This window comes from Arvicanthis niloticus, chromosome X (assembly GCF_011762505.2).
Source record: "Arvicanthis niloticus isolate mArvNil1 chromosome X, mArvNil1.pat.X, whole genome shotgun sequence".
Classification (NCBI taxonomy): domain Eukaryota; kingdom Metazoa; phylum Chordata; class Mammalia; order Rodentia; family Muridae; genus Arvicanthis; species Arvicanthis niloticus.
Window position 1 is genome coordinate 108,146,133 of NC_047679.1, and position 27,192 is coordinate 108,173,324.

Consider the following 27,192-nt stretch of genomic DNA (forward strand, 5'->3'; position numbering starts at 1 on the left):
ATCTTTCTGGCTACTGTGTGGGAGTTCAACACAGCCTGGGGCTGGCCAGTTCTGAGTTGTGTGACAGAGTCCAACGGGGCCCTGGCTCTGGAGGATTTGTTTTTGTTTGTTTGGTTTTGGTTCTAGCTCCGTCCTTGACAGCACAGCACCCTCGCCTTTACCTCACTAATGTTGGACAAGAAAACCCGAACCCTGGCGAAGTGACACCGCTAAGCTAGAATCCTCCAAAAAGAATGGGGACTGGCAAGTCCCACCTACCGTCAGTGCTGCCCACTGGCAGGCAGCCCGGGTTTTACATCGACCAATCCCGAAGCGCCTCCAATACTTTGCAAGCCTCTCCCTGGGCGGAAATGACGCACATTGTCGTGCGTGATTAGCGGAAACAAAAATTGCTTTGCGGCAGGCAAGAAGCTTGCTCTCTCTTTGGCTTCCGTTCTTGACCCATGTGAGTTGCCGGCTACTGTGATGAAGTCGACCAAAGCTACGAAGAGGTAAGACGTAAAAGGGAAAGGAGATTCCCGGGTATTTTTGAGGGCTGAATTTTCTGTATTTAGGGACTTGGAAGCCAAACTGCTGTTTGTTAGAGATTCGCTTCCCAAGACCTTGCCAGTAGTTAACGTATCGGCGATTAATCCTGAAGCCCTTTAGTTTAAATTGATTTTGCTTCTCTGTTTTTCGGCTCTTAAGTTGCATCGTTGTTAGGTCTGATGGTCATCTGTCTCTTGGCAAAGTTATTATTGATTTTTCTTTATTTGTCACGTGCCCATTTTCTGCCCCTGCCACGCGCTACCTGTGCCGGCAGTTGAGTGGCAGGTTGAGCGAGAGTCACCCACAGTGTTTCCCCCCTCTGGTATTTCATATGTTACCCCTCGACGTTCGAAAATCTAAATGTAGTCTGTTTGGTAATGTTTGCCTAGTAAATACTGAGATCCATTTTTAAGTATTAGATTCTTCCTAAATTCCAATCACCTTAAACACCGGTTTATTCTGTTGGTTTCAATCATTACCCTATGTCCTCAGTTCTGGGAACAAACTATCAAGATTACGTTTTTAATTAGTTGCACTTAATCAAGGCATCTGAGCGGTGGGAAATGCATAGAAGCATTAACAGACTGTTTTCGAATGCTTAAAAGGTTACCCAGTTGATGGCAGAGCACGCCTTTAATCTCAGCACTTGGGAGGTAGAGTCGGGCTAATCTCTGTGAATTCCAGGTCAGGCTGATCTACAAAGCGAGTTTCAGGACAGCTATGGCTACACAGAAAAACTCTTGTTTCAAAAAAAAAATGAAAAGCAAACAAAATACACGTTTAAATGGTTAATTAGGAAACTGCCTTTGCCGCAACAGACAGCAATAACCGTCAATGGGAAACTGAAGCATAATAAATAATAGAAATGTAGTGTCAGTCACTGACCAGTGTTGTCTTTCCCATTCAGATATTGTCATCTTAGGAGTGATGCTTGACTCCTTTCTAAAAACAGCTTAACTAATTACCTTCTGTTTTGGTTTTTTATCTTCTCAGATAAGAATGCTCAGATCCGAACAAACTGATATATTTAGACCAGTAGTTAGTTCTCAACCTTCCTAATGCTCTGACCCTTTACTACAGTTCCTCATGTTGTGGTGACCCCAACCCCCCTCAACCAAGTTATTTTCATTGCTTCTTCATACCTGCATTTTTGCTACTGTTATGAATTGTAAGGTACATAATATCTGATATGCAGGATATCTGACATGTGACCCACGGGAAAGGACTTTTTGGCCCCCAGTGGGTCTTGACCCACAGGTTGAGAACAGTTGGTTTAAAAGTTATTTTAATTAGAAGAGTTATTTCATATGCTAATGTTTCTGTTTCCTTTTAAAACAGCCTTCTGGCTTTGAGCCAGCAGGACGATCTTATGGATTTGTCAACCAACTACCCCTTGAGTGCCAGTGAAGATGAGGTAGGTGTGAGGGGGGTAGCACTAAACTCTAACATATGCTATGATAATTGGTTTGGTTTTTTGTTTGTTTGGTTGGTTTTGGTTTTGGGTTTTTTTTTGTTTGTTTTTTGTTTTTGTTTTTGTTTTGGTTTGGTTTTTGGTTTTTTCAAGACAGAGTTTCTCTGTGTGGCTCTGGCTGTCCTGGAGCTCCATCTGATGCTATCTGAATTTTAAACCTATTCCCTGACAAAACTACTTAAGTTGTTTTTCCTCTTTATGTAAAATATTTTAATGCCAGGGCATGGGAAGCAGAGCCTGGTGGATCTCTAGGATTTTGAGGCCAGCCTGGTCTAAAGAACAAGTTCCAGAGTAGTAGCCAGGGTTACATTTTGAGACCCTGTCTCAAAAAGGGCAGTGCACGTTATCTCCTGAGGGGGGAAAAAAAACACTTTGATAACTATGGCTATGAGTTGAACTATTAGTGTTTTTGTATGAAAGAAACACTTTTTGTGAAAACAACATTTTTTAGATGTTTTCTTAAAATCAGGACATTAGCTCCCAAAAATTTCCAAGGATCTGCATTGCTTGTGAAGATAATGTTTGAATTCTGAAACAATTCCTAATTCCAACTCCAGTGTGTATTAAGAGTGTTTACATACATTATCTCATCTGATTCCTCTCTTGTCCACCAACCAAAAACAAGATTTTTATATGGACTTGTTTCCAAGTGTCTCTTCCCTCCTTTCATTATCCTGATGGATTTTCCTTTTCTGTGTCTAGGGGGACAGTGATGGAGAAAGAAAGCATCAAAAACTTCTGGAAGCAATTGGTTCCCTTAATGGAAAAAAGAGGTAACCTCTCTGAGAGGTTGGACACCTTATAATTGTGTGTTGGTGTATATATATATGCTATGTAGCACAAATGGACATGACAGGGCAACTTGTAGAAGTTGGTTCTTTCTACCATGTGGAGGATCAAATTCAAATAGTTTTGCTTGGCAGCAGTGGTCTTTACCTCTTATGCCATCTTGATTACTGTATAACTAGCCATTTCTGAGACTTTTATTATCTTTTGTAACAATCCTAGCACCTGTGTGTAATGTATAGTTTTTAAAAAACAAACTATGGTTGTTGGCTGCTTTCCTTATCGCTATAATTGTATGGAACATTTTACTTTGGGACCTTTAATTTATATAGTCTTTTGAAGCATTGAATACACATTAACCCCATTAAAGGAAGGAATTAAATTTTATCTCCATGGTCAATCATTTGTAAATGACTAGTCCTGGATTTAAATCCATTTGTGCTTAAATTTTTTTCCTTGTGCTACATTGTATTTTTCAAAGGCTGAGTCTATATTAAAAGATGAGATATGGATCAGGTTAGTATGTTTATGAACAGTTTGGTTGCTCAGTGACAAAAGCAGACCATTGGGGGCATGTACTTAAAGGTGTAGCTCATGGGTAGGGCACCTGCATAGCATATATGAAACCCTAGATCCCAGCACCTTAGAAACATAGTAATGAAAATAAGTGGAAATTTCCCATGTAAATATGTCTTTCTATTATATCATTTCCCCCCTAATTTCAGGTGGAAATTGTCTGAGAGATCTGAGGCTGGTCTGAAAGTGTCTGAGTTTAATGTTAGTTCTGAAGGTAAGTTTTAAAAAGGTATTTATTCATGGTACCTGTGAGGATGAGTTAAGGGTAGTCACATGAAGAATGCTAAGATCAATACCTCCTATGGAGCTCAGTAAGATGCTTATTGCATAAAGTGACTTGAATCTTTTTTTTTTTTTTTTTTTTTTTTTTTTTTTTTGAGACATGATATGGCCCTGACTGTCCTGGAACTCAGTCTGTAGACCAGGCTGGCCTTGAACTCTCAGAGATCCACCTGCCTCTGCCTCCCAAGCACTGGGATTAGATGTGTATGTGTGTATGTGTGTATGTGTGTGTGCTATGTAAAGTGACTGGAGTGATGGTAGCTTCCTCTTCCCAGCTCAGCTGTTTATATATTTAGTATTCACGGTTGCATTTATATATTTGTTCTTTTGTGATGCTAGAATAGACAGGTATTCCACTAAAACTTGAAGAAATCAACTTCTGTGTAGAAAGGGTTCGCCCAACACAACATCTTGGCTCTTAGTCTTGATTGGAGCCTTGTTAGAATTGTTTGGGGTGACTAACAGTAATATGGGTGAAGGGTTACTTATAGGAGCTAGAATGACCCAAAAGCAGCTGCATTACTGACAACACTAGTGAGGACTCAAGAATACTATACCCTTTGACTTTTTTTTCTATTAATTTTTTAATTTATTTACTTTACATCCTGATCACAGCCCCCCTCTCCTCCCAGTCCCACCTTATAACCCCTCATTACTTCCCTTCTCAGAGAAGGGGAAACCCCCTTTGGGTACCACTCTGCCCTGGTACATCAAGTCCCAGCAGTCCTAAGCACGTTTTCTCCCATTGAGGACCGACAAGGCAGTCTAAGTAGTGGGGAACGGGATCCAATGGCAGGCAACAAAGTCAGAAACATCCGTGCTCCAATTTAGGGGACCCACATGGAGACCGAGCTGCACATCTGCTACAAATGTGTAGGGGGCCTAGGTCCAGCCCATACATGCTTTTTGGTTGGTGCCTCAGTCTCTGAATGGGCCCAAGGTTAGTTGTCTCTATAGGTCTTTTTGTGGTTTCCTTGACCCCTCTGGCTCCCTAAATCATATCCTTTACTCTTTCACAAGACTCTCCAAGGTCCACCTGATGTTTGCCTGTGGGTCTGCCTCTGTTTCCATCTGCTGCTGGATAAAGCCTTTCAAGAAACAGTTATGCTAGGTTCCTGTCTGCAAGCATACCTGAGTGTCAGTAATACTGTCAGGGGTTGGTTCTCTCCCATGGCATTTATCTCAAATTAGGCCATTCATTGGCTAGCCATTCTCTCAACCTCTGCTTTCCATCTTTATCTGTGTGAATCTTGTAGGCAGGGCAAATTTTTGGTTTGAAGGTCTTATGGGTGGATTGACGTCTCCTCCCTCCACTGGAAGTCATACCTGGCTACAGGAGGTGGCCATTTCAGTCTCTATATACCCCATTGCTAGACGTCTCAGCTGGGTCATCCCCATAGACTCCCCTTAGCCTCACCCATCCCAGGTCTCCAGCTAGTCCCAGAGATTTACCCCACCAATTTCCATCCTCCCACCCAGTTCCCTCCCTCTATCCACTGGATTTTTTTCTTCTGGCTTCTGAAACATTAGCATCTTCCTTATGGTTCTTCCCAATGCAGCAGGTCATAGGGCAAAGGCTCAAGACAGAGAATCCCAGACCTCCACAGACAGGAAACATGGTGACAGATCCTCACATGGCTGACCTAGGGAGAGATGTCATACGTTTTTTCAGCCCCATTGATTCCCTGTCCAGGAAAACAGTAACTAAAGGATGAACAGATGCTAAGTCTTAGAAAGGCACAAAGCTTAGTAGTATCTAAGGTTTGCTTATGTTTAATGTACCCTACCTCCCAAGAGCCCATTTCTATCCCCTGAGTTGGGAGGAGAGTAAAAGGACAGTATAATCCCTATTTAAAATACATGATCAGGGCTGGAGAGATGGCTCAGGGGTTAAGAGCACTGACTGCTCTACCAGAAGTCCTGAGTTCAGTTCCTAGCAATCACACATTGTGGCTCACAAACATCTGTAATGGGATCCAATGCTCTCTTCTTTTGTGTCTTAAGACAGAAGCAAGTATACTCACATACATAAAATAAATAAATATAAATAAACCTTTTGGTTTTAAGGCCAGCCTGATCTATAGAGCAAGTTCAGGACAGCCAGGGCTATACAGAGAAACCCTGTTTCAAAAAAAAAAAAAAAAAACCAAACAAGTGCTAGAGAGATAGCTCAGCTCTAGCTAGCTGTTCTTCTAGAGGTCCTGAGTTCAATTCCCAGCAACCACATTGTAGCTCATAACCATCTATAATGATAATCTAGTGCCCTCTTCTGGTGTGCAGGCAGAACACTGTATACTACATAACTAAATCTTTAAAAAAAAAAAAAAAATGTATATGATGCACCATATGTGATGGCTTATACCTTTTATTCTTAGCACTCAGGAGGCAGAAACAAGTGGATCCATGTGAGTTCAAGGCCAGCCTGGCCTGATCTACGTAGCAAGTTGTAGGCCAACCAGGGTTACATTCTGATACTGTTTGCTCCTACTTTAAAAAAAGGGGGGGGGGGGTCTAGTTAGCAATATAATTGCTTTGTGTAGATAACCAATTTTTTTTCACCCTGTTCTAAACGTAGGTAGCTTGAATGAGTTTTGTGCTCCCAAGAAACACCAATGGAACCTCTCAGAACAGTTAACAGTATGCTACTAGTAGGCTGATTGAATTGATTCAACAGGTGTTTAGAAATGTTCATGATTAGAGGTATCACTATGGCTAGGGATAAAGGATTGAAGTAAGAATTCTTTGTACTCCCCTGTACATTTGCCAGGCCACTCCCTACATTATATTCAGGGTTTTGTCTCACTTCCAAATCTGACCAGAAATTTGGCCTTTCCACAGGATCTGGAGAAAAATTGGCCCTTTCTGATCTGCTCGGATCTCTTAAACCATCTTCTTTGGCTGCTGTTAAAAAGCAACTGAATAGAGTCAAATCAAAGAAGCCTCTGGAATTACCTCTTCACAAAGGAGAGGTTGAACAGGTAAGTTACATAGAAAGTGGTCCGTTGAAGGGAAGATAAACTAGGGGCACCTGAAGTCTTCCAAAGTAAGCAAGTTCATCTCTAGGCTTCTGAGTATTGGAACAGGGACGAGTTAAGAAACATTGCCTCCAGGTGTCTTGTTATTCTATTGAGTTTGATGTGGAATTTCATGGCCCTTTCCTTTTATGTATTTTGCCTGGTTTAGATCCAAAGAGAAGTGGCATTCAGTAAAACTTCACAAACCCTTTCCAAATGGGATTCTGTTGTTAAGAAGAACCGGGAAGCAGAGCAGCTGGTTTTTCCTCTGGAGAAGGAGCAGTCGTCTTTTGCTCCTCTGGAACATGTGTATCGTGAGTGGAAGGTGAGTGCAACAAAATGAGAGCGAACCTTGAAGATTCAAACAGAACCTTCAACCAGTTTGAATGAGTAGATTATGCCAGTTTATGTCATTTTTATTTAGTGGTCAGAAAAAGAGAGAAAAGATACTATATTCTAACTGTCAGGTAATAGCTAAGCCACACAGTAGCTCTATAATCATTTTGATTGTTATTCTTGTATTTAAAGCATGGCTTTATTGGTTTTCATGTTAAAACATCTCACCACAAAGAGAAGGACACAGAGATACATACCTATATTGCTAGCATATGACTACTGTGGTGGTTTGAATACCCTTGGCCCATGGGAAGCCAAGCACACACTATTAGAAGGTGTGGCCTTGTTGGAGGAAATTGGTGGGCTTTGAGGTCCTATGCTCAGCTTCTACCCAGTGGGGAGCAGACCCTCTTCCAGGCTCCCTGCAGAAGACGGTCTCCTCTTGGCTGCTTTTGGATTAAGATGTAGAAGTCTTGGCTCTTCCAGCACCATGTCTGTCTCCAACCTGCCATGCTTCCCTTGTCTGAAGAGTCTGCCTAAGGCTAAAGTGAAGAGATTGAGATTAATTACAAAGGAAATTTCAAAATGGCATCTCAGATCTGGCATAGACTTCTGTCCTGTGGTTCACTCTTATGAAGAGCCTTTGATCGGACGGAATAAACTGGGAGAGGAAAATATAAAATGTATGGTTCAAGTATTAAAGGGGCATCGGAGTGAAATGGAGCTAAATTCTATGTTCAAAGATATTAAATGGAATTAAGGGAGTGGTTAACTTGAGCAAGATTCCACCCAGCTAAGCTGATTCCTCATGTGTTTGCAGTTATATGAGGGTAATTATGGTAGGCTTTATTAGGACCTGGTTATTTCATTTGGACAAAAGGCGATATAATTGTGTGTCATATTGGCAAGGGATGGATTGTGATCACTATTAAAGGTTGTCAGCTTGACTATATCTGGAATGAACTACAATCCAGAGCTTACACAGATCTTGTGAAAAGAAATTAAAGAAAAGCTTATGTCCAGGCATGGTGGTCCATGTGTTTAATTCCAAGAGAGAGAGGTGAGCGCATCTCTGAGTTCAAGGCCAGCCTGCTACAGAGCAAGTTCTAGGTAAAGAAAAGTTTAGGTCCAGGCGTACACAACACACCTTTAATCCCAAAACTCAAGAGACAGGCATGCAGAGCTCTGAGTTCAAGGTTAGCTACAGAACAGCCAAGCTCGGGGAGTGAAGAAAACCATTGGAAAACAGAAAGTTGTTAATGGTGTAATAGAACAAAGGTGCCATGTTCCAGCCCCAGCAAGTAGCAGAACTCAGCAGCTTCGGGCTTTAGATCGGAAAAATAGAAGGGACTACTGGGACAATTGATGCTGGTTAGCTGGAGCTAAAAATTGTAGTGATTAAGAAGAGACCAGCATCACTGAGGTGAAACTTGTAGGAAGTATTTTCTGGGAGCACAAAGAAGCTGTGTTCCAGAGATAGACATTGTGCCAGCAGCCAAATTGGTAATATGTAAGAATCACCTGGGTGGTACTGGTTTTGAAGACATGAAGCAGTCATGAAGAGCAGCTGAGAATTGGCACTGTGAGAGGCCATGGAAGGCCATTGGTGAAGGTGCAGCCTCAGTTATAGTTGATGGCCCAGGACTGAAGGGGTCATGCAAAGGAGCTGAGGCTTGGCACCATGAAGAGAGCCTATGAGAGGCTATTGGTGAAGCCTAGTTGCAGCAGAAGACCCCAGTGTATTGGAGATGCCAGTGCCATGGGACGAGCAATAGCAGCAGCAGTGGAGTGGACGTGACACAGCCCTTTGGAGGAGCCCAGAAGATCATGTGTGGATCCTAGACATTGGAGGAAGAAACTGTGAAGTTGAAGTTGCCTTGGAAACCCCAAAATGTTAGAGATGCCAGAGCCATGGGATAGCTGCCAAGGAAAGCTGCTAACGGGGAGTGGAACTAGCCCAAAAGAAAGAATTGTATTGCAGTCATCAAAACTGAAAGGAGTTGGACATCAGAGTTTGGAGTTTGTCCCATTCATTTTTGGTCTTGCTTTGGTCTAGTATTTCCACATTATGACATTTTGGAATGGTAATGTATATACTGTGATACTAGAAGTATCTAGCGAATGCAAAAAGTGATCTGCTTATTGATTTTGATTTTATAGGGGATTACAGTTAAGAGGTTGCATGAATCTCAGAAGAGACTTTTAACTTTGAACTTCTAAACATTGTTGAGACTGTTATAAACTATGGGACTTTTGAAGTGGGACAAAATGTATTTTGCATTACGTGTGCTATGGGACTTTTAAAGTGGGAAAAAATGTATTTTGCATTACGTGTACTATGGCTAAATATTGGCCCCATAGACTCATGTGTTTGAACAAGCCTATGGGGGCCAGGGAGTAGAATGTGGTGGTTTATATATGCTTGGTCAATGGGAAGTGACACTATTAAGAGGTGTGGCTTTGATAGAGGAAGTGCCTCTCTGTGGGGGTGGGCTTTGAGGTCCTATGCTTAGGCTCTAGCCTGCAGAAGAGAGTTCTCCTGTTTGTTTGCCCTCGGATCAAAATGTAGAATCCTCGGCTCCTCCAGCACCATGTCTGCCTGTACACGGCCATGCTTCCTGCCATGATGCTAACGGACTGAACCTCTGAACCTGTAAGCCAGCCTGTTAAATGTTGTCCTTTATATGAGTTGCCTTTGGACATGGTATCTCTTCACAGCGATGAAATCCAAACTAAGACAATTGCCAAGATAAAGGAAACATTAAGGTTTTTTTTCTTTTATATATTTGATTTTTATTTATGCTTTTGGTGTTTTGCCTGCATGTATGTCTGTGTGAGGATGTCAGGAGCCCTAAAACTCGAGTTAAACATATAAGCTGCCATGTGGTTGCTGGTGAACTCAGGACCCCTGGAAGAGCAGCCAGTGCTCTTAACCACTGAGCCATCTCTGTAGCCTGTGTGCTTTCTTTTTATCCCTTAGTTTTTTGGGGTTTGTGTGTGTGTGTGTGTGTGTGTGTGTGTGTGTGATATATTACCCTTTAATAACAGCTTTAGCAAGTAAGTCAAGACTGAGTTGAGAGGAATATTTTAAAGCTGTGTTTCCCAAACACTAACCCTGCCACTTTGCATACTCATGGGTATGTACATTGGATGGGTTTGAATGTACCAGCTCTTCTTTATGATTAGCCATTCTTCCCCTTTGTTCCCAGCACTTGGGAGGCAGAGGCAGGTGGATTTCTGAGTTCGAGGCCAGCCTGGTCTACAGAGTGAGTTCCAGGACAGCCAGGGCTACACGGAGAAACCGTGTCTCGAACAATAACAGCAACAACAAATAAAGTACAGAAGATATAGCTAGTGACGTCTCGCCCCACCCCATCTCAATTTTTATTGTTGATTTAGAGTTTTATTTATATATTAATGGTTTCTACCTGCTTTTTGATGAAGAAAGTAGTAGTTTACATACTGTTCCTCACCTTGCCTTTCCCAAATGAGTGTAATCTGGGAGATAGCAGAAGTACCACGTTGGTGAAGGAGACTACATTGAGAGTGGCACAGCCTCTTCCTCAGTAAGCAGGCCCATACACTACACTTACCCTGAGAACCTGTGCTAGTATGGTACAGAGACATAAAGGAAGAAGTTTGGGCTAGCAGCTTCCAGTTCTTTTCTCGAGAATTAAGAGCTTGGAGTACCAAAGAGGGTAATAAATCAGGATTCTGTGGGTGGACAACCAAAAAGCCTGCACTGTAGTTTGGTTTTGCTTTGTAAAATTGCATTCAACTGCAGCTGAAGAGAATTGAGACAACGCAGGAGAAAGCATTTGTGAAATGCAAAGTGCTGTAAAGGATATAAGGTAACTTCTACCCTGTCTCTGCTTCCTTTCAGTTGGCACCTGCATTTCTCAAAGTGTTCCCCATTAATCCCTTGTCTCAATATGCTCTCAGAGGGAGTTCATTCGGAATTGCTAGTGAAATCTGCACATGGTGATGCATGTCTTAAATCCCAGCACCCAGGATACAGACGCAGGTGGATCCCTTTGAGTTCTAGGCTAACCGGGGCTTTACAGTGAGACCCTCTCTCAAAGACAGGAAGGGGAAAGTGGAGATAGAGAATAAATGATGAGTATCCCTGCTGGAGATTGGGGATTCGCAATGTACACTCGTTGTTTCATTTTGTTTTGAGGCAACTTCTTGCATGGGCTAGCCTTGACTCCTTGCATCAACCTCTCAGGGTCCTGGAATTGCAGACATGCACCACCATACCTGGTTCTTATACCAGAATTTTAAAGGCTGTGAGCAAAATGAATACATCTAGTGGACCTAATCTGAACCACCAACTGATTTTTATAAAAAGTGAAGCGCTAGGCTGTGTTTAGCACTTGGGAAACAGGAGGAGGAGTGCCCTGAGACCCATCTCAGAAAAGGGACAGGGTGCCTAGCTTAGTGTGCTTACCTACAATTCCTGCACTCGGGAGAGTAAGACTAGAGGATTTCGGGTTCAAGGCAGATTGAAGGAACTTAAAGTTGAGGATAGAAAAAAAATGGAAAAGTTAGTCTGTTTTAAGCTTTTACAAAATGAAGCAAATGTCACTATCGTCTACTGGGGGCATGCTTTGGGAAGAGCTGTTTCCCACTGCTGTTCCTACAGTTCCCCCTCCTCTTGTCACACTGTCACTTGTCTCCAAGTACATTAGTAATGAGTCTCCAGATTCCCTAATCCAAATCCCTCATAGTCTTTGGTCTACTTAACAATGCACTGGCATACCACATTCTTGGGCTCTCATTCTTGGCTTCTGTACTTCTGATGCCTTATTTCGCCAGCTTTTTGTGGGCCTTTTAATTCTTGCTCTGTGACTTAGCTGTCACTCTCAACCTGTCTCAGACTCTAGTCTCCTGGCCTCTATGCCAGACAGACATCTCCTGGGTCTCTTTGTGTACTGTCCTAACAGATCATCACATTTCTAGATTCCGAGCCTTGTACCACCTTTATTCTGTTAACAGCCTAACTCCCTAGTTGTTCACCTAACTTGAAAACCTGGATCATTCCCTTAGCACATGTGGTGGTGGCTATTCATATAAATCTGTTATGGCTCCAGAACCTGTTTTCTCTTCAGTTTCATTTTCACTGTCCTGGTCAAGGTCCTCACAACCATCAAGATTTCTATCTTGAAACACAAAGTTGTCACTGTTCACTGTCCTCCTTAAAATCCATCATGAGACAGGGAAATGGCCCAGTAAGCAACGGTGCTAACTCTCAAGCCTGACAGCTTGAGTTCTATCCCCAGGACCCACATGGTAAAAATCACTGATTCCCAAAAGTTGTCCTCTGACTCTACCTGTGCTCCATGGCATCATGATGAGCATAGTCACGCATACACACATTCGCATATACATGCACACAAAAATCAATCAATGTAAAAAGGAAATTGCAATCCATCAGAGGAACTCTGCTTGGAGGACAGAATATAAAAATGACTAGTATTATAGCTCTGCCGAACAACACATTGGTCTTAGGTAGCATTCATTTCCTGGTACCTGGGTTTCTGTTTATACTCCTCTGTTTGGTCTTTTCCTACTCCTGAAAGAATTGTACGTAAGCCTCAAAGCCTGAATCTAAGAGTTACTTCCTTTCCTGTCTAACCTACTCATCTCCTAACCAGAATTCACAGTTCCTTCCTGTGCGCTTACCTTTATGGAATAACATTTAACCCATTGAAGTTCTGCTGTTAGTAACATATAGCTCTTTGCTCTGAGCTCTATGAAGACAGGATCTATCTTAATTAATTGTGTAGTCCTAGCACCCCTCACAAGTGCTTGGAATGGAGCTACAATCAATAAATGTTGGCAAATTGAATTGAATTTGAAGGGCGATTACAACATTGTAATATAAATCACTTTGTAGCCTGTGATTGATCACTGCTGCAGATACTAAAAATGGAAGAACATGCACCTTTACCATTCAGTAGAAGAGGTTTATGGTGAAATCAATAGCACCCCTAGCACCGTGTAACATGTGATGATGTGTATTTATGCCTTTGCTCAGATATTTGTAAGTTTAATACTGACCATGATGCATGTGGCCACTGAAGAAAAACGTGCATAATATGTGTATGAGGTTTGAAAGTGGCTGTTGCCTAAGGCTGTCTCTGTGCCTTGTCAGGACCATGGTGTGACTGGCCTGATTATTTTAGTCATCCTCACAATGTCAGTCAAGCAGCAAATGGGGTTTTTGATTGACATGTGGAATGACTGGTGCACAGTTTATTTATTTCATAGATACCACCTGTCATGCAGAAGTAAGTGGGAACTAAGGAGTTGGAGCCCAAGTTAGAAAATGAGTCAAGTTCAATTTTATCTACAAGGAAGCTGGAGGATTACATGAAGGTCATGATTTTTAAGAAGCAATGTCTTTTTATGCTCAGGGGATTAAAACACATACCCGGCCATAAAGTAAATTACTAGGAAACTGTACCTAAGAATGACTGTTCTTGTCTTGTTCATAATAAATAGAAATTGGTAGTCAGACATAGTAGCCCATACCTGTAAATGCCAGCACTTGGAAGCCTAGGATAGAAGTTTGAGGCCTGCCAGGCTGTGGTAGACATAGCAAGACCCTATATCATAAAAACAAAAAAGAGAGCTTTGCAGAGTTACAGCTCAGTGATACAGCACTTGCCTCCCCTCACACACACAAAGACCTGAGTTCAATCCTCAGCACTACCTAAACACATAAGCGCATTAAAAATTCGAGTTCTCCTCTGGGTTAGTTTTTTCCAGTCAATATGATCAATGGCAAATAATGCTTAAGATCTAACATCTCCTTCCCTGTAGAACTATTCTTTAAAGGATGCTTATGATAAGACCCTGAGATTCCCAGCTCTAAGGTAATTAATTAGTGCTTATTTCAAATATATATAGCATTGTAGGGATTTTTTTTTTTTTAATGTCAGAAACTTGCTATATCACACAGCTTGATCTTGAACTTGTAGCTATCTCTGTCATCCTGCCTTTGTCTCCCAAGTGTAAGGATTATAGGCATGCATCAAGTCACTTCTGACAGTTTTGGACTTTTAAAATTAACTTGACAATTTGGTGCTACTCTCCTCCCAGCATTTGACTTAAGGGTATCATACTTAGATTCTTAAGGAAAGAGTTCTGTTTTCTGATCACTGATAAGGAAAAATGATGCCCCAAGTATTTATGAAAGATTGCCTGGGGCTTCTTGTCAGAGTTGTCTTAATTAGAATTTTTTAAAAATTCAAGCTGGGTATAGTAGCACCTGCCTATAATCACAGCACTAGGGAAGTTGAGACAGGAAGGGCAACCTGGACTATAGCAAGTTCCAGGCCAGCCAGTGCTAGCTTTATCTTAGAGTGGGGCGGGGGGAGGTTGGGGAGGAGAAAGAGAGAAAATGTTTAAAATTCAGAATAAAATAAGGCATTGCCTATTCCTCTGAACAACTAGACTAGAACCTAACATTTAACATGCTTTGTTACCTCCTTAAGGCAAGAACTCCACTGGAACAGGAAATTTTTAACCTCCTCCATAAGAACAAACAGCCAGTGACAGACCCTTTACTGACTCCTGTGGAAAAAGCTTCCCTCAAAGCCATGAGCCTGGAAGAGGTAAGTGGTGTATAGACCGTTCCACACACCGAGGCATGCTGTGCACCTCCCGGCGTTCGACTTCAAGTCCAGGAGTCACTGTAAATGTCATTCGTTGTAGGCTAAGATTCGCAGAGCAGAGCTTCAGAGAGCACGAGCTCTGCAGTCCTACTATGAAGCCAAGGCTCGAAGAATGAAGAAAATCAAAAGTAAAAAGTAAGGAAGCTAAGGATCTCCTGGAAGAAAATGGTGTGGCAAATCACGACCTCTTTGAAGAGAACTTTTAACATGACAATTAGTGTCTTGTCATGGAAAAGAAATCCTGAGTAGGAATGACTGCTCATCTTGTCCTAACCAACCTCCTGTAGTTGTGCCTGCTTCAGTAACACACTCTCCTCTGGCTTTAGTGTTCTAGCTTGACTTTGACAAGAAGAGGACTGTATGGTAACTTTCCTTCCAAAAGAACATGGAGTGGTTCTGCAGAGTAAGCTCTGACTTTCCATAGCTGTTGAATCCAGTAGGACTTGTCTTTGGCCATTTTACCTCTGTGGAACTCATTCCGTTCCTCCTTAGAGCTATGGAGACAGAGTGTGCGCTGCAGAAGTCTGAAGGGTCTGAGAGCCCTGTCAGTCTGGTCAGGTTCTATACTGACTCCCTCCAAGTCAACCAGCTCCGCAATAGCCATTCTACGAAAGGAAACCCCTTGGATAGCATGGCCACTTTTGCATGTGGCGTTTCAGCCAAACATAAGTTCCCACGTCCTCTCTTACCCTGTAGATATCACAAAATTGTGAAGAAGGGAAAGGCCAAGAAAGCCCTAAAAGACTTTGAGCAGCTGAGGAAGACTGACCCAGATGCTGCATTGGAAGAACTGGAAAAAATGGAAAAAGCCAGAATGATGGTGAGATTGCCTCTTGCTTTCCACACCTTTGCCAGCAACTGTCCCTAGAAAGTGTTACAGATCTCACCCTGTCCTTCCTTTCCAGGAGCGAATGAGCCTTAAGCATCAAAACAGTGGGAAATGGGCCAAGTCAAAGGCCGTTATGGCAAAATATGACCTGGAGGTAAGAGATGGATAAGACAAGGTGATGGAATTGGAGGGAAAAGACAAGTAATACTCAAGGATGGCAGCGAAGGGAGAGTTGGAAAAGCCACAAGGATGAATAGAATGCAAGGAATATATAGAGATGTCAGGAAAAGGTTTAAGGCAGAAAGGAAACCAAGAAAACGGTGGAAAAAGATGAAAGGCAGATCTAATAAAAGAAGGAGGAACTTGTTGGTTTTTTTTTTTTTTTTTCAAATCTTTGTATTTCAACTGTTTCCTTAAGGATATGTTGTCTTTCCATTTTATTCCATGGCTACTAACACAATATATGTGTACTGTTTAAACAGTAGATGCCAATAGGAAATACAGAATGAATAGGAAAACTGGGTTTGCAGCTCAGTGGTAGAGAGCACTTACCCAGCATGCTGAAAGCCCAGGGTTCCATCCCCAGCACTCTGAGGAAAAACAAAGGCTTGAGCTGAAATGTTGGGATACATACCTGTAAAGCCAGCACTAGAAAGGCTGAGGCATGACCATTCAGTCAGACTGGGCTACCTAGTGAGACCCGGTGAGAAAAGGAAAAAAAAAAGACCACTTTAAGAATTGAGGGGAAGGATATTTCTTTGGTCATTAATGACAAAGCCCCTGCACTGCGGCACTTCTTCCTCTAGGCCCGCCAAGCTATGCAAGAACAGTTGGCTAAGAACAAGGAACTGACACAGAAGCTGCAAATTGTTTCAGAGAGTGAGGAAGAGGGAGGTACTGACGAGGAAGAAGCCCTAGTTCCTGACATAGTGAATGAAGTACAGAAAACTGCTGATGGACCCAATCCATGGATGCTCAGGAGTTGCAATCGGGATGCAAAAGAGAATGAGCTCCAGGCTGACTCGGAACAGCTGCCTGAGCCTGCGGCCCATGAGTTTCCTACAAATGAGGGAAATGAAAAGCCAGTGGCAGAGGAAGACAATTTGTTGAAAGAATTGGAGAAAAGGAGATCCCTTAGGAAAAAATCTGAGCTCAACCAGAATGCTAAGCCAGTGGGTAACCAAGAAACAAAAGGTGAGGAGGTGGAAGGGACGATGTCATTGCTCTGGGTAGACTGAGAGAAAAAAGAAATGTCCACCCACACGTGCTACACAGTGATTAGGCTCTTGGGGCTTTTTAAGAGTGTGTGGACTTGGTCCCTGAAGTGAAATCAGATTTATAATAATCATTTTTCTTCTCAGACATTTGGTAAGCAATTGCAATGTGCCCCAACACATTTCTTGGGGCTTATACTCTTCAGAAAGACATTACTCATTGATCCTTTGAAGAGAGGGTGTGGCTTAGCATTCCTGGTACCTACGGGTGCCTGCATCTAGTAAGATGGTGTCAGTCCATTGTACTTTCAGACTTACAGGTAGATTTGGAGAAATTGTTGAACTGCTTTAAATGTCAGGTGTCTGAGCTTTGCTTTTAGTTTTTGTCTTGTTTGTAAAGGGAGAAAGCAGCATTTTTAGCACTTTAAATTGCTAGATTTTGGGTCTGTATCTGGTACCACTTCCCAGAATGAATAGTTCTGTAGGCTTCATGATGAGTCTATTTACGGTAGTACTGGGATGGGATTTACGGCACCAGTCTAGGCAAATGCTGTGCCACTTCCCTATATCCTTGCTCTCATGACAAGATTTGCTGTAAACAATGTTCATGCCTTGGGAGGCTGCTTGAATTTTTTATTTATTTATTTTATTTTTTGCACATGCTGGCCTTACACTGACTATGTAGTTAAGGGTGACCTTGAACTTCTTATGCTCTTACTCATATTTGTGGAGTGCTAGAATTACAAGTGTATGCCACCAACACTAGTTTTATATAGTGCTAGAGATCGAACCCAAAGCATCATGCATATTAGGCAGTTATTCTACTGAGTCACACCCCCTAGCCTATAAAAATTATTTTTAAAGCAACGTCATTAGAATGTATTGTGATGATCTTCACAGAAATGTTCTCAAGTGGAGATTTCTAGAATTAGTAGTTATAAGCAGTCATTTCTGAGGATTTTGGGAAGTAGCATTAAAGGCTCAGATTGTGGAACAAGCCTGTACAACTACAGAATGCCAATAGTTTCCTTCTGAGCCCCTTAAGAACTAGTTAGCTAAGTCAAGTATGCTACATACCTGCAGTCCTAGTGCTTAGGAAACTGAGATAGGAAGTTGAAGGCCAGCCTAGGCAAATTTGAGGATAATCTGGGATACATTGTAAGATTCCCATCTCCAGGGAGAGAGGAGGGAGCTGATAATGTAGGTAAACAGAAAGATAAGCCCAGCTAGTGTCAGGTAGCAGAGTAATGGCCTAAAAACAAGGAAGTTGTGGATGTCCTCCCCATCCCTCACCCCCTACCCCATGGAAATGAGCTTGGAAACTTATTCTTGAAAAATATTGGTACACCTGTCTCAAGGTCAGATCTAAAATGATACAACACCTTCAAGCCAAAGCTAGAAAAGAAGGTCCACGGGGAAAGGAACCAACTTTAGTTATTGCAGTGGGCAGTTCAGAAGTAGAGTATGCTATAAAAAGCACCAACTTCATTTTTTTCTTGACCAGGTCACACACAACAGGTTATAAAATCTGCTTAAAATATGTATGAAAGGGGGAAATAGTTTCAACATATGACATGTACTTATATGAAAAAATAAGTTTATTTTAACTAAGTATGAAGTGAGGCTAGCATAGTTGCACGTGCCTTTAATCCCAGTACTCCCAGGACTTGGGAGGCAGGCAAGGCAGGCAGATATCTGTGAGTTCGAGACCAGCCTGGACTACAGAATACTTTCCAGGACAGCTAAGGCTGTTACACAGAGAAACCATGTCTCAGAAAAAGTAGCCTCTGCCCTTCCCCGCCCTCCCGCCCAAGATTTGGGATAGCAGTAAAGCTTAATGGTAGATTCTTTGTACCAGCCCGTGGGTTTGATCTCAAGCACCACACTTTAAAAATAAAAAGAACTTGGGGTAATCTTTCCAAGTAGAGTTTACTATACAGGGAAGTTTAGCCCCCCGTCCTGGTCATTAGCAGTCACCTAGGAAATAGGACCCTGTTTGTTCATGATGCCCACCACTTAGTAGTTGCTTGACAAATACTTATTAACTGGAAAACTTCCAAGTTTCATCTCTGGAAGCTTTTTTTCTTTTTACGCCCCTGCCCTTCAGATTCTACCAGCCAGGAGGTATTATCTGAATTGAGGGCATTATCTAAGAAACTCAGTAAGGAAAACCATGTATCCAAGAAGCAAAAAGAGAGTCCAGCAAAGACTGTTGGCCTGGTCCAGGAAGAGGAACCTGCCCCAGAGGAAGATGAGCCTCTATTGCTACAGAGGCCAGAGAGAGTACAAACTGTGGAGGAACTAGAAGAGCTAGGTAAAGAGGACTGTCTTCCAAATAAGGAGCCCCCTAGACCTGCAGTGGAAGGGGAGCAGATGAGGAAGAACCCACAAAATCAGACTAAGGGGAAGAACAAGAAAGAGCAAATGATCAGTCTACAGAACCTCCTGACTACAAGAACTCCTTCTGTGACTTCACTGGCGATTCCAACAACCATAGAGGAGTTGGTGAGCAAATCCAGGATCTCTGGCTTGTGGTGGGGTAGTTGACAGTTGAACAGAATGGGTCCCTCTTACAGCACAGTCAGTACAAGTTGGGTTTGCTGGAATGTGTTTGAAGAATCAAGAGGTCCAGATTACCATGGTACCATGCTGGGCCCAAGTATCAGTTTAACAGATGCAGATATGTGGACACAGTTGAGCCACACATGTTGCCTAAATTCTGAGCCACTAAAGTTTACTGGGGTAACTTTCAACCTGCCCGAAAATGGGAAAGCATCTACTGAATGCTCTGGCTGGATCCCAGACACAGCAATTCAGAGGTCAGTGACTGATCTGCCAAAGCTCCCTCCACTCAATTCCAGCAACCAGTGCTCCACCCTCTACCCAAACTCCAAATCAAGTAATCAAAACTAGTAAGACAAGGCACCCTGTCTGCTTTTCCTAAGTTCACATTCTGGCCAGGCCTTGGAGCTTCTGTTATTCCTCAGACCATCATTTCTCTGACCTTAAAACTTCCTTGATGAATGTTTAAAATTGTGTCATGATGACAAGCTAAGGATATTTGCCCCAGAGAGAAAGAAGGAAATTGGAGTGTGATTGGCTGATTGGTTCCTATTGTGAATTGATCTTCCCTTCCACACTTTCCCCTAGGGGGCGCTAAGATGTCATAACCCAGGATTCAGTCTTGTCATGAAGCACTCTTGAGACCAGTTAAAGTTCTTGCTCTTGTTTCTTCCCAGGAAGATGAAGCGGGGAGAGACCAAAAGCAAATGATAAAGGAAGCTTTTGCTGGGGATGATGTCATCAAAGAATTCCTAAAAGAGAAGAGAGAAGCTATCCAGGCCAATAAGCCAAAGGATGTGGATCTGACCTTGCCTGGCTGGGGAGAGTGGGGTGGGATGGACCTGAAGCCCAGCGCCAGGAAAAGACGCCGGTAAGAGGTGGAAAAATCCTGTCAGAAGAGCCAAGAACATACCCAGCTCTCCCTGGAGTGTGTCCCCTGAACTTTTGACTAATACTCCTTTTACTATATGGTTTTCCAGGTTTCTTATTAAAGCCCCTGAAGGTCCCCCAAGAAAAGACAGGAATTTGCCCAATGTGATTATCAATGAGAAGCGAAACATCCATGCTGCAGCTCACCAGGTGAGGGTTACAGAGCTCTCTCTTTGTTTCATCTCCATCGCCAGCTTCCCTTGCTTGAGAGAACTATTTTAGCACCAGTGGTGAGAGGAATGTGTGATATTTTCCTTTTTTGGTTGTTTGCTTTTGTGTTTTTGAGACAGTGTACCCCCAGGCTGGCCTTGAACTCCAAATCCTTTCTGTTGTGCATGACCAGTCCCTAATTTCAGCACCCCTTAAAGTCTATGTGTCACCATACCTGGCCAGGATGTCTGATGCTCACCAACAGATCAAATTTGTCTTTTCAAGTCGTAACAAAAGCCCTCAAGTAACAGACTCAGTTGATATCCCCAGATTATTGTGCTCTCAATGAGTCTTCCCAGAGTAAAAATTAACCATGGCTTGTACTTGTAGTCTCACACAGAGACTAGAAGATCTGAGCCATGTCTCAAGAAAAGCAATAGCAAACCAGTGTCTGTCCACAAAAAGGAAGGAATTTTAAGTGGAATCCTTTGTTAATAAGCAAGGTATGAGCTTGGTGTGGTAGGAACCCCGTTTAATCCCAGCAGAGGCAAGTGGACTTCTGATCTACAAAGTGAGTTCTAGGACAGCCAGAGCTACATAGTGAGGCCTGTCTCCAAAAAGTAATCATCATCACTGTTGGGTAAAGTCACGTAAGGGGAAAAGGTTAGAAAATAGGCAGAAGATCCAGAGAGAAATTGGGCTGCTCTAGGGCTGAGCATGTGACCCAAATGACATTGAACTCCATAACCTGTATGTTCCCTTCCGTCCTGAGGTTGGCCCCTCATGAGTACCATATTGAAATTAATTACACTTGCCCATGTAAAAGAGAAATGAACTGTGTAATGGGCACAGAACAGAGATGAGGCTGGGGATGTAGCTCATTTGCTGGAACATTTGCCTAGTGTGCTCGAGGCTCTGGGCTCAGTCACTAGCACTGTGTAAAGCTCGGCATGACCATACCTCAGATCCCTAACCTCAGCGCTCTGGAGGTGGAAGCAGGAAGATCAAAAGTTCAAGGTCATCCTTGGCTATAGTCAGTTGGAGGCTAGCCTAGTATACATGAGGCCTTCTCTCTAAAAAATTGTAAGATAACCATGCCGTCATTCTGTTTGATCTTAGCTTCTAAGCCATTCACTGCAGAAACTGTCACTACTATAATCCCAGCTGAGAATATATAACCAGACAACCGGCTATAAATGGGGAGGAAAGGAATACCTGAGAGGGCTGCTGCAGTGGTTCATTGAATGAAAAAGCTCCTACTGCCATGCATGATAACATCTTAATCTGCAAGGACCCACATTTTTAGGAGAATGTTCCAGTGGGCCAGAATCCCAGATGACAAGAACATGGTTCTTGAAAAGGATCATGCATCCTTTCCTAGAGCTGGTCCCATGTTCATTTACAGCAAATTGAAATGATTTCCAGGAATCTTTTGCTTTGGGTTGGTTTGTTTGTTTTAGAGGGGAATCTCGTGTATAGTGTACTCAGGCTTTGAATTCACTATATACCTGAACATGGCCTTGAACATCTGTTCTTCCTGATTCTTCCCAAGTTCTTGAATTATGTGGTCCCAGGAATTGAATTTAGGACTTAGTGTGTGCTGGACAAGCATAGCCAACTAAACTACATCCCTAACTTGCTTCTTCTTAATTAATTAATTAGCACCAAAAAATTTAATTAATTAGCTCGGTGCTTCTCAACCTTCCTAATGCCGTGACCCTTTAATATAGTTCCTTATGTTGTGGTGACCCCCAACGATAAAATGAATATGCAGGATATCTGATGTGTGACCCATGGGAAAGTGTTGTTCAACCCCAACCACTGAATTATCTAGGCACTGTAGGAGCAATAGAATGAAGTGCAACAAGACGGGAGAGGACTCCTGAAACTGAACTTATCTTTCAACCAGTCAGTAATGTATACAGAAAGAACATCAACCCAAACAAAAGATTTCCTTAACGTAAAGGGAAAGGAAGCCTTTTTCTTTCAGTACTGTGGTTGGGGAAGTATTCCTAGAGGCTAGCACTCTGGAGTGGAACACAAGACCAGGAGTTCAAGGGTTCTATTCTCTCACATTACTCTTACTTTATTTGGGGAATTCACTTCCCCTTTCTAGGCACCTGTTGGTGCCAAGGGAGATGACTGATGCTACCTGCCTGGGCCAACCAGCTTTGCATCCTCTGATTCCTTAAGGGGATGAAGCTGAGAACAGGCAGCCACCTGGAAGCATTCAGGGTTCAGATTTAAAACATCAACCATAAAGAGGAATGGAGTCAGGCATGATGGCACACACTTGTAATCCCAGCAATCAAGAAGCAAAGGTAGAGGAAAGTAGATGTCTAGAGTTGAGGCCAGCCTGGTCTACATAGTGACACTCTGTCTCCAAAAACGAAAAACAAGGAAGAAAGGAGAAACTAGAGAGCAGTAAGAGAATAGAAGGGTCACATAAGGGTGCGCAAGTACTCCAGGGCTTTTTTTTTCTTACAGTCACAAATGTTAAGAGCCTTGAAACTAATGTAGCCAGACAGAAGGGATCTTCTGGGTTTTCAGTCCCAAAACCATTGGCTAAGCCTGAGAGTATAGGTACCAAATAACTTCAAACAGATGAGCACTCCTAAGATTTTATGGGAACACTTGGGTGCTTTGGCCTCTAAAAAGCTGACCTCCCTATAATTGTCATATAAAACTGAAGTAAATGGAACAGGCTGGCCTTAAACTTGTGATCCTCATGTCTCAGCCTTGCAAATGCTGAGATTGCAAGCCTGAGCCATTGTGCCTTCTCTAAGCTGCCTTTAGGATATTACACCCTAGGCCTCACACTGCATCTTTTCTTTCCCTTCAGGTGCGGGTGCTTCCGTATCCATTCACCCATCATGAGCAATTTGAAAGGACCATCCAGAATCCTATAGGATCCACATGGAACACCCAGAGAGCATTCCAAAAGCTGACCACTCCCAAGGTCGTTACCAAGCCAGGCCATATTATCAATCCCATAACAGCAGAGGATGTGGGTTACCGATCTTCCCCAAGGTCTGACCTGTCTGTCATGCAGAGCAATCCAAAACGACACTCCAAACATCAAAAACAACTGAAGAAAAGCTCTATAGGTTGAAATATCTGAGGAATGCCCTGACTATTCCTCTGTTTGGTCTATGCTGCAAAATGAATTTCTAAACTGGCTTAATGTGTGTGTAATTAAGCCATATCTGAGAAATAAAGGCATTTTTTACCCTTATGACTTGACTACCTTCTGTATTATCTCCCTGTTGAATCTTCAAGTCACACACTTTGGGTACTATGGCTTCTCAGCACTTGTCAAGGGAACTTCCTTTCCTGACCAAGGCTTGTAGTTCGTTCTGAAAACTAAGGAAATTAATTAATCCAAGTCTCTGGTTTTACATATATCACCCATCAATCATGATCCACTGTAAATACCAATTTATAGTCAGGGATTGAGAAAGCACTGTGTGGTTTAACCTCTGAATTTAGGAGCGTGTACAAACCACGGCTGGATCCTACCCTTGATTGACCGTAGAACCAAGCTGAAGTGGGGTCTAGCCCCAGGAGTTGTAATTTACCTTTTTGCATCTGTGAGCTTTCCAGCCCGTTCAGGCTGCTATGTAGACTATCATTTGGAGGAGATGTAGCTCAATGGGGAATTTGGTTTCCTCTAAGAAATAAACATTCTATCCTGCAGGAAGTTCCTTAAACATTAAGGTAACGAGTTAGAGTAGCTTCAGGAAGTCCCTAAAACTGATTTCAGCCCTTCAGCCCCGCCCCCACCAGAGCAAATGATGACAGCTGAGAATCCACAGCCTGAGAGAGACAAACTGCGGAAAAAGACTATCTTAAACTAGACTGTCAGCTGCCTGGAAGAGGCTTAGACCCATTGAGGCCCCTGGAGCGGACCCTCTCCGGCCTGTTGAACTGCTTGTAGGCAGTGCAGGGAGCTCCAGGTCCCCAGCTTCCTGAGGGGTGGGCTTTGATGGTGCAGCTCAGTTTCAGTCATTTTGCTCCTGTACACAAGCCCAATAAAGCTCATTGATTCACCAAGTTGGACTTTGGTGGTATCTGTACATCGGTTTCTCTTGGGCTTCCTGTCTGTGGTGAGTAGACTTGTGTCTCCCCAGAAAAGTTTTGTTTGTTTGCTTGCTTGTTTTGTTTTGGCACAATAGAAGTGTACCTGTACCAGCCTGTATACCTTTAAGGCCCAGGTTTGATTTCCCCCATGATTTCCCCCAGCAACCCCTAAAAGTAGAGTCTTGGAGGCATACTAGGTTTATAATGTAATGCCCGACACTGCGGGGGAGTGGGGGGGGGCGCAGAAGAGCAGTATCGTTTTTGTTTGTCTTCATAGTAACGAGACAGGTTTTCTCCTCACTTTACAGGTACACGTATGCAATTTCAGAAGTAAACGTGTTTCCTTTCTAACTCACCCAGCCAGTTCCTCACCATTGATTCAAGCAGTATTCAGCCATATGGTAGTTTAACATGGACTTTTGCCTCTTTGTGTATCCGAGTCTGGAAGGCTGAAGGTGTAACGCAGTAGTAGAGCAAGTGCTTACTTACTTACATACCCAAGGCCCTGAACCACACTGCACTTCTTGTTCTCCCGTGGAGGCTCACCCCTCATAACCTTATCCCAAGATCCAAACTCAGAATATTTTGCAAGTTGTGAAACCTTCTGAGACACATGAGTACACTATTCTACAGTTTCAGCTTTAGACATTTCTATCACCGGACCTATTGCTAACGTGGTTTTTGGTCTTCACAAACCCCCACTCCATCTGGACCTCTGTCAAGCATGCTACTGCTCCCCAAACGAATTCCAAAATGGTTAGACCTCGAAGGACCTACCTAACTACCTACCAATACCTTGATTTTCATAGGCAGAAGATTTCACGTAGAGTTAAAAGTCCCATGTTACATGATGAATCAGGAACTAGAACCTTAGGCTAACCTGGAAGCCAAAAATCATACAATTTTTTTCTGAATTTCTGAGTGATAACTTTGGGTGTTCTTACCAGTAGTCCTCGGGAAGAACCTGGAACTGGCTGTCAAAGGAAATAAATATAATGAGTACTGTTCAATGCCCAAAGGGCATTTTTTAAGTTATGCACTGGCTTGAGATTGTCCATAATCGGCTCCGCTAGTTGACACTTAAATCGGTAGCCAGTGAAGGGGAACGAGGAACGTCTACCTCCTCCTGCCTCCATTTAAGATAACTCAAGATTCTTTCACTCTTAAACACAAAGCTGCCATCTCGGTGCAAACCAGTCTCCAAATTGAAGCACCAGTAAGTGGACAATTCAGGGTCTACTTTCTCGGGACCCTTCTGCGCGATGTTTGCGCTGTAAGGCACTAAAGTGATGCAAGCCACCCCATCCTTCAAAGGCGAGGGCAGACGCCGGAACATAACATAAACGACGCCCACTCCCCGTTTTCCAAGCCCCCAAACGGATTCAATTGTTGTTTCGTGGGGCTCTTTTTTTTTTTTTTCCTTTTCTTCCTCCGAACCTCCGAAGTGTTCTTCCTTCCTATTGGCCAAAGCTGCCCCTTGACGCCACCCCGGCTTTGCTTACTGATTGGTCGGCTCTGGATGTGCCCAAGCCTTTTTCCCAGGGTGTGGCGCCCCCCTCCCGCCCCCAACAAGGTTCTGACCCCTGGCTCCTCCCTTCCCCCAACCCCCCCTCCCGTTCCGAATGGTACCGCCCTGGCTCGGCTCCCCCATGGCCGGGCCGCTGCCCTTAGGGCCCCCGGACGGGGCGGGGCACACTGGGGACGGGCAGAAGGCGGTGGTGGCGCCTTCCTGCCGAGCCCGAAGCCAACCCCGCCACCCTTCTGCAGCCCTCTTTGGTTCCACTTTCCCTTGGGCAGTTTTCGCCCTCCTTGGTAGCTCCGTCCCGTCTATTGCAGCCCCCACTGGTCTTTTGGTCATCCCAAAGGGCAGCTTTCAATCCCAGCCCTCCGAGCTCGTTACACGCCCATCCGCCTCCACCCTTGGGTTCTCGAAAGGCTTTCTCCCCGAGTCTGTACACCCTTCCCCTCCGGGTCCCTCTTTCTAGCGGACTGTCCATCCATCCCCGGGACCTCCCTCCGTGTGTGTGGCCGTTCCTCCCAGCGGCCTCCACTTCACGGCGTCCCCTCCCCTTCGTGGCCAGCGTGGTGGAGCACTCCTGCCCCCCCTTTCTCTGTACCCCCGCGCTCTCTTATGTTGTCCCTTCACGTCCCACTCTTAAGTCCCTCCCACGCCATTCCCCACACACACACACTCACACCCCTCCCTGCGAGGCGTCCCCCGGCGCCCCTCCTCTAGCCCCGCTTGTCTATGCCCCTCCCACACACCCGGTCCTTTTGTCTCCTCTTTGGTCTCTAAGTCCCCCGCCCCTCCCTCCCGCCCGCCCTCGCTCCCCGCGAGCACGCTCTTATCTTCCCCAGGTCCCGGCGCCCCGCCCCCTGGCCGCGCCCCGCCGCCCCCCCTCCCTCCCGCGGCCCCATCTCCGCCCTCGGCGCTCCGCCCCCCCCCCCATCCCCGGTGGCTCCGGCCCTCCAGCCGGGCCCACCTCCCTCCCTGGTTCGCTCCTCCCGCCACAGCCTCCGCGGATCCCAGACCCACCCTTCTCCGGCCGCGGGCTCCGGCTCCCGCGCGCTCTCCCCACACTTGCACTCCTCCCTCCGCCCTGCTTTGCTACCTCGCCCAGGCCCCAAAGCCGCGCGGCCGGGGGCACCGTGCAAACCGCCCTCGGGGAAGGCTCTCTCTTGACATCAGTGCGGGCACCTCACGAGCCCAAGAGCGCAAACCCAAAGTGAGCCGGCCCCGGCCGCCTTTCCA

The 27,192-nt window shown here is 44.1% G+C and overlaps 1 protein-coding gene across 1 annotated transcript; it reads left to right on the plus strand.

The window, feature by feature from the left end:
* Positions 1-368: 368 nt before the first annotated feature.
* On the plus strand, positions 369-23,595 carry Utp14a (UTP14A small subunit processome component). Its single transcript, XM_034485627.2, has 15 exons — positions 369-491; positions 1,867-1,942; positions 2,702-2,772; positions 3,511-3,575; positions 6,482-6,621; positions 6,827-6,982; positions 14,496-14,615; positions 14,716-14,810; positions 15,372-15,495; positions 15,581-15,658; positions 16,311-16,698; positions 18,826-19,223; positions 19,958-20,151; positions 20,261-20,360; positions 23,203-23,595. Exons 1-15 carry the CDS (start codon positions 466-468, stop codon positions 23,470-23,472), a joined length of 2,301 nt encoding a protein of 766 aa, XP_034341518.1. The 5' UTR covers positions 369-465; the 3' UTR covers positions 23,473-23,595.
* The last annotated feature ends 3,597 nt before the right edge of the window (positions 23,596-27,192 follow it).

What these genes read in the sequence shown, in the direction of transcription:
- Utp14a (XM_034485627.2), top strand. Translation starts at nt 466, where the DNA reads ATGAAGTCGACCAAAGCTACGAAGAG. An exon ending in AAGCCATGAGCCTGGAAGAG is followed by an intron (nt 14,616 to 14,715) that starts GTAAGTGGTGTA and finishes CATTCGTTGTAG; the next exon opens with GCTAAGATTCGCAGAGCAGA. An exon ending in TGGCAAAATATGACCTGGAG is followed by an intron (nt 15,659 to 16,310) that starts GTAAGAGATGGA and finishes TTCTTCCTCTAG; the next exon opens with GCCCGCCAAGCTATGCAAGA.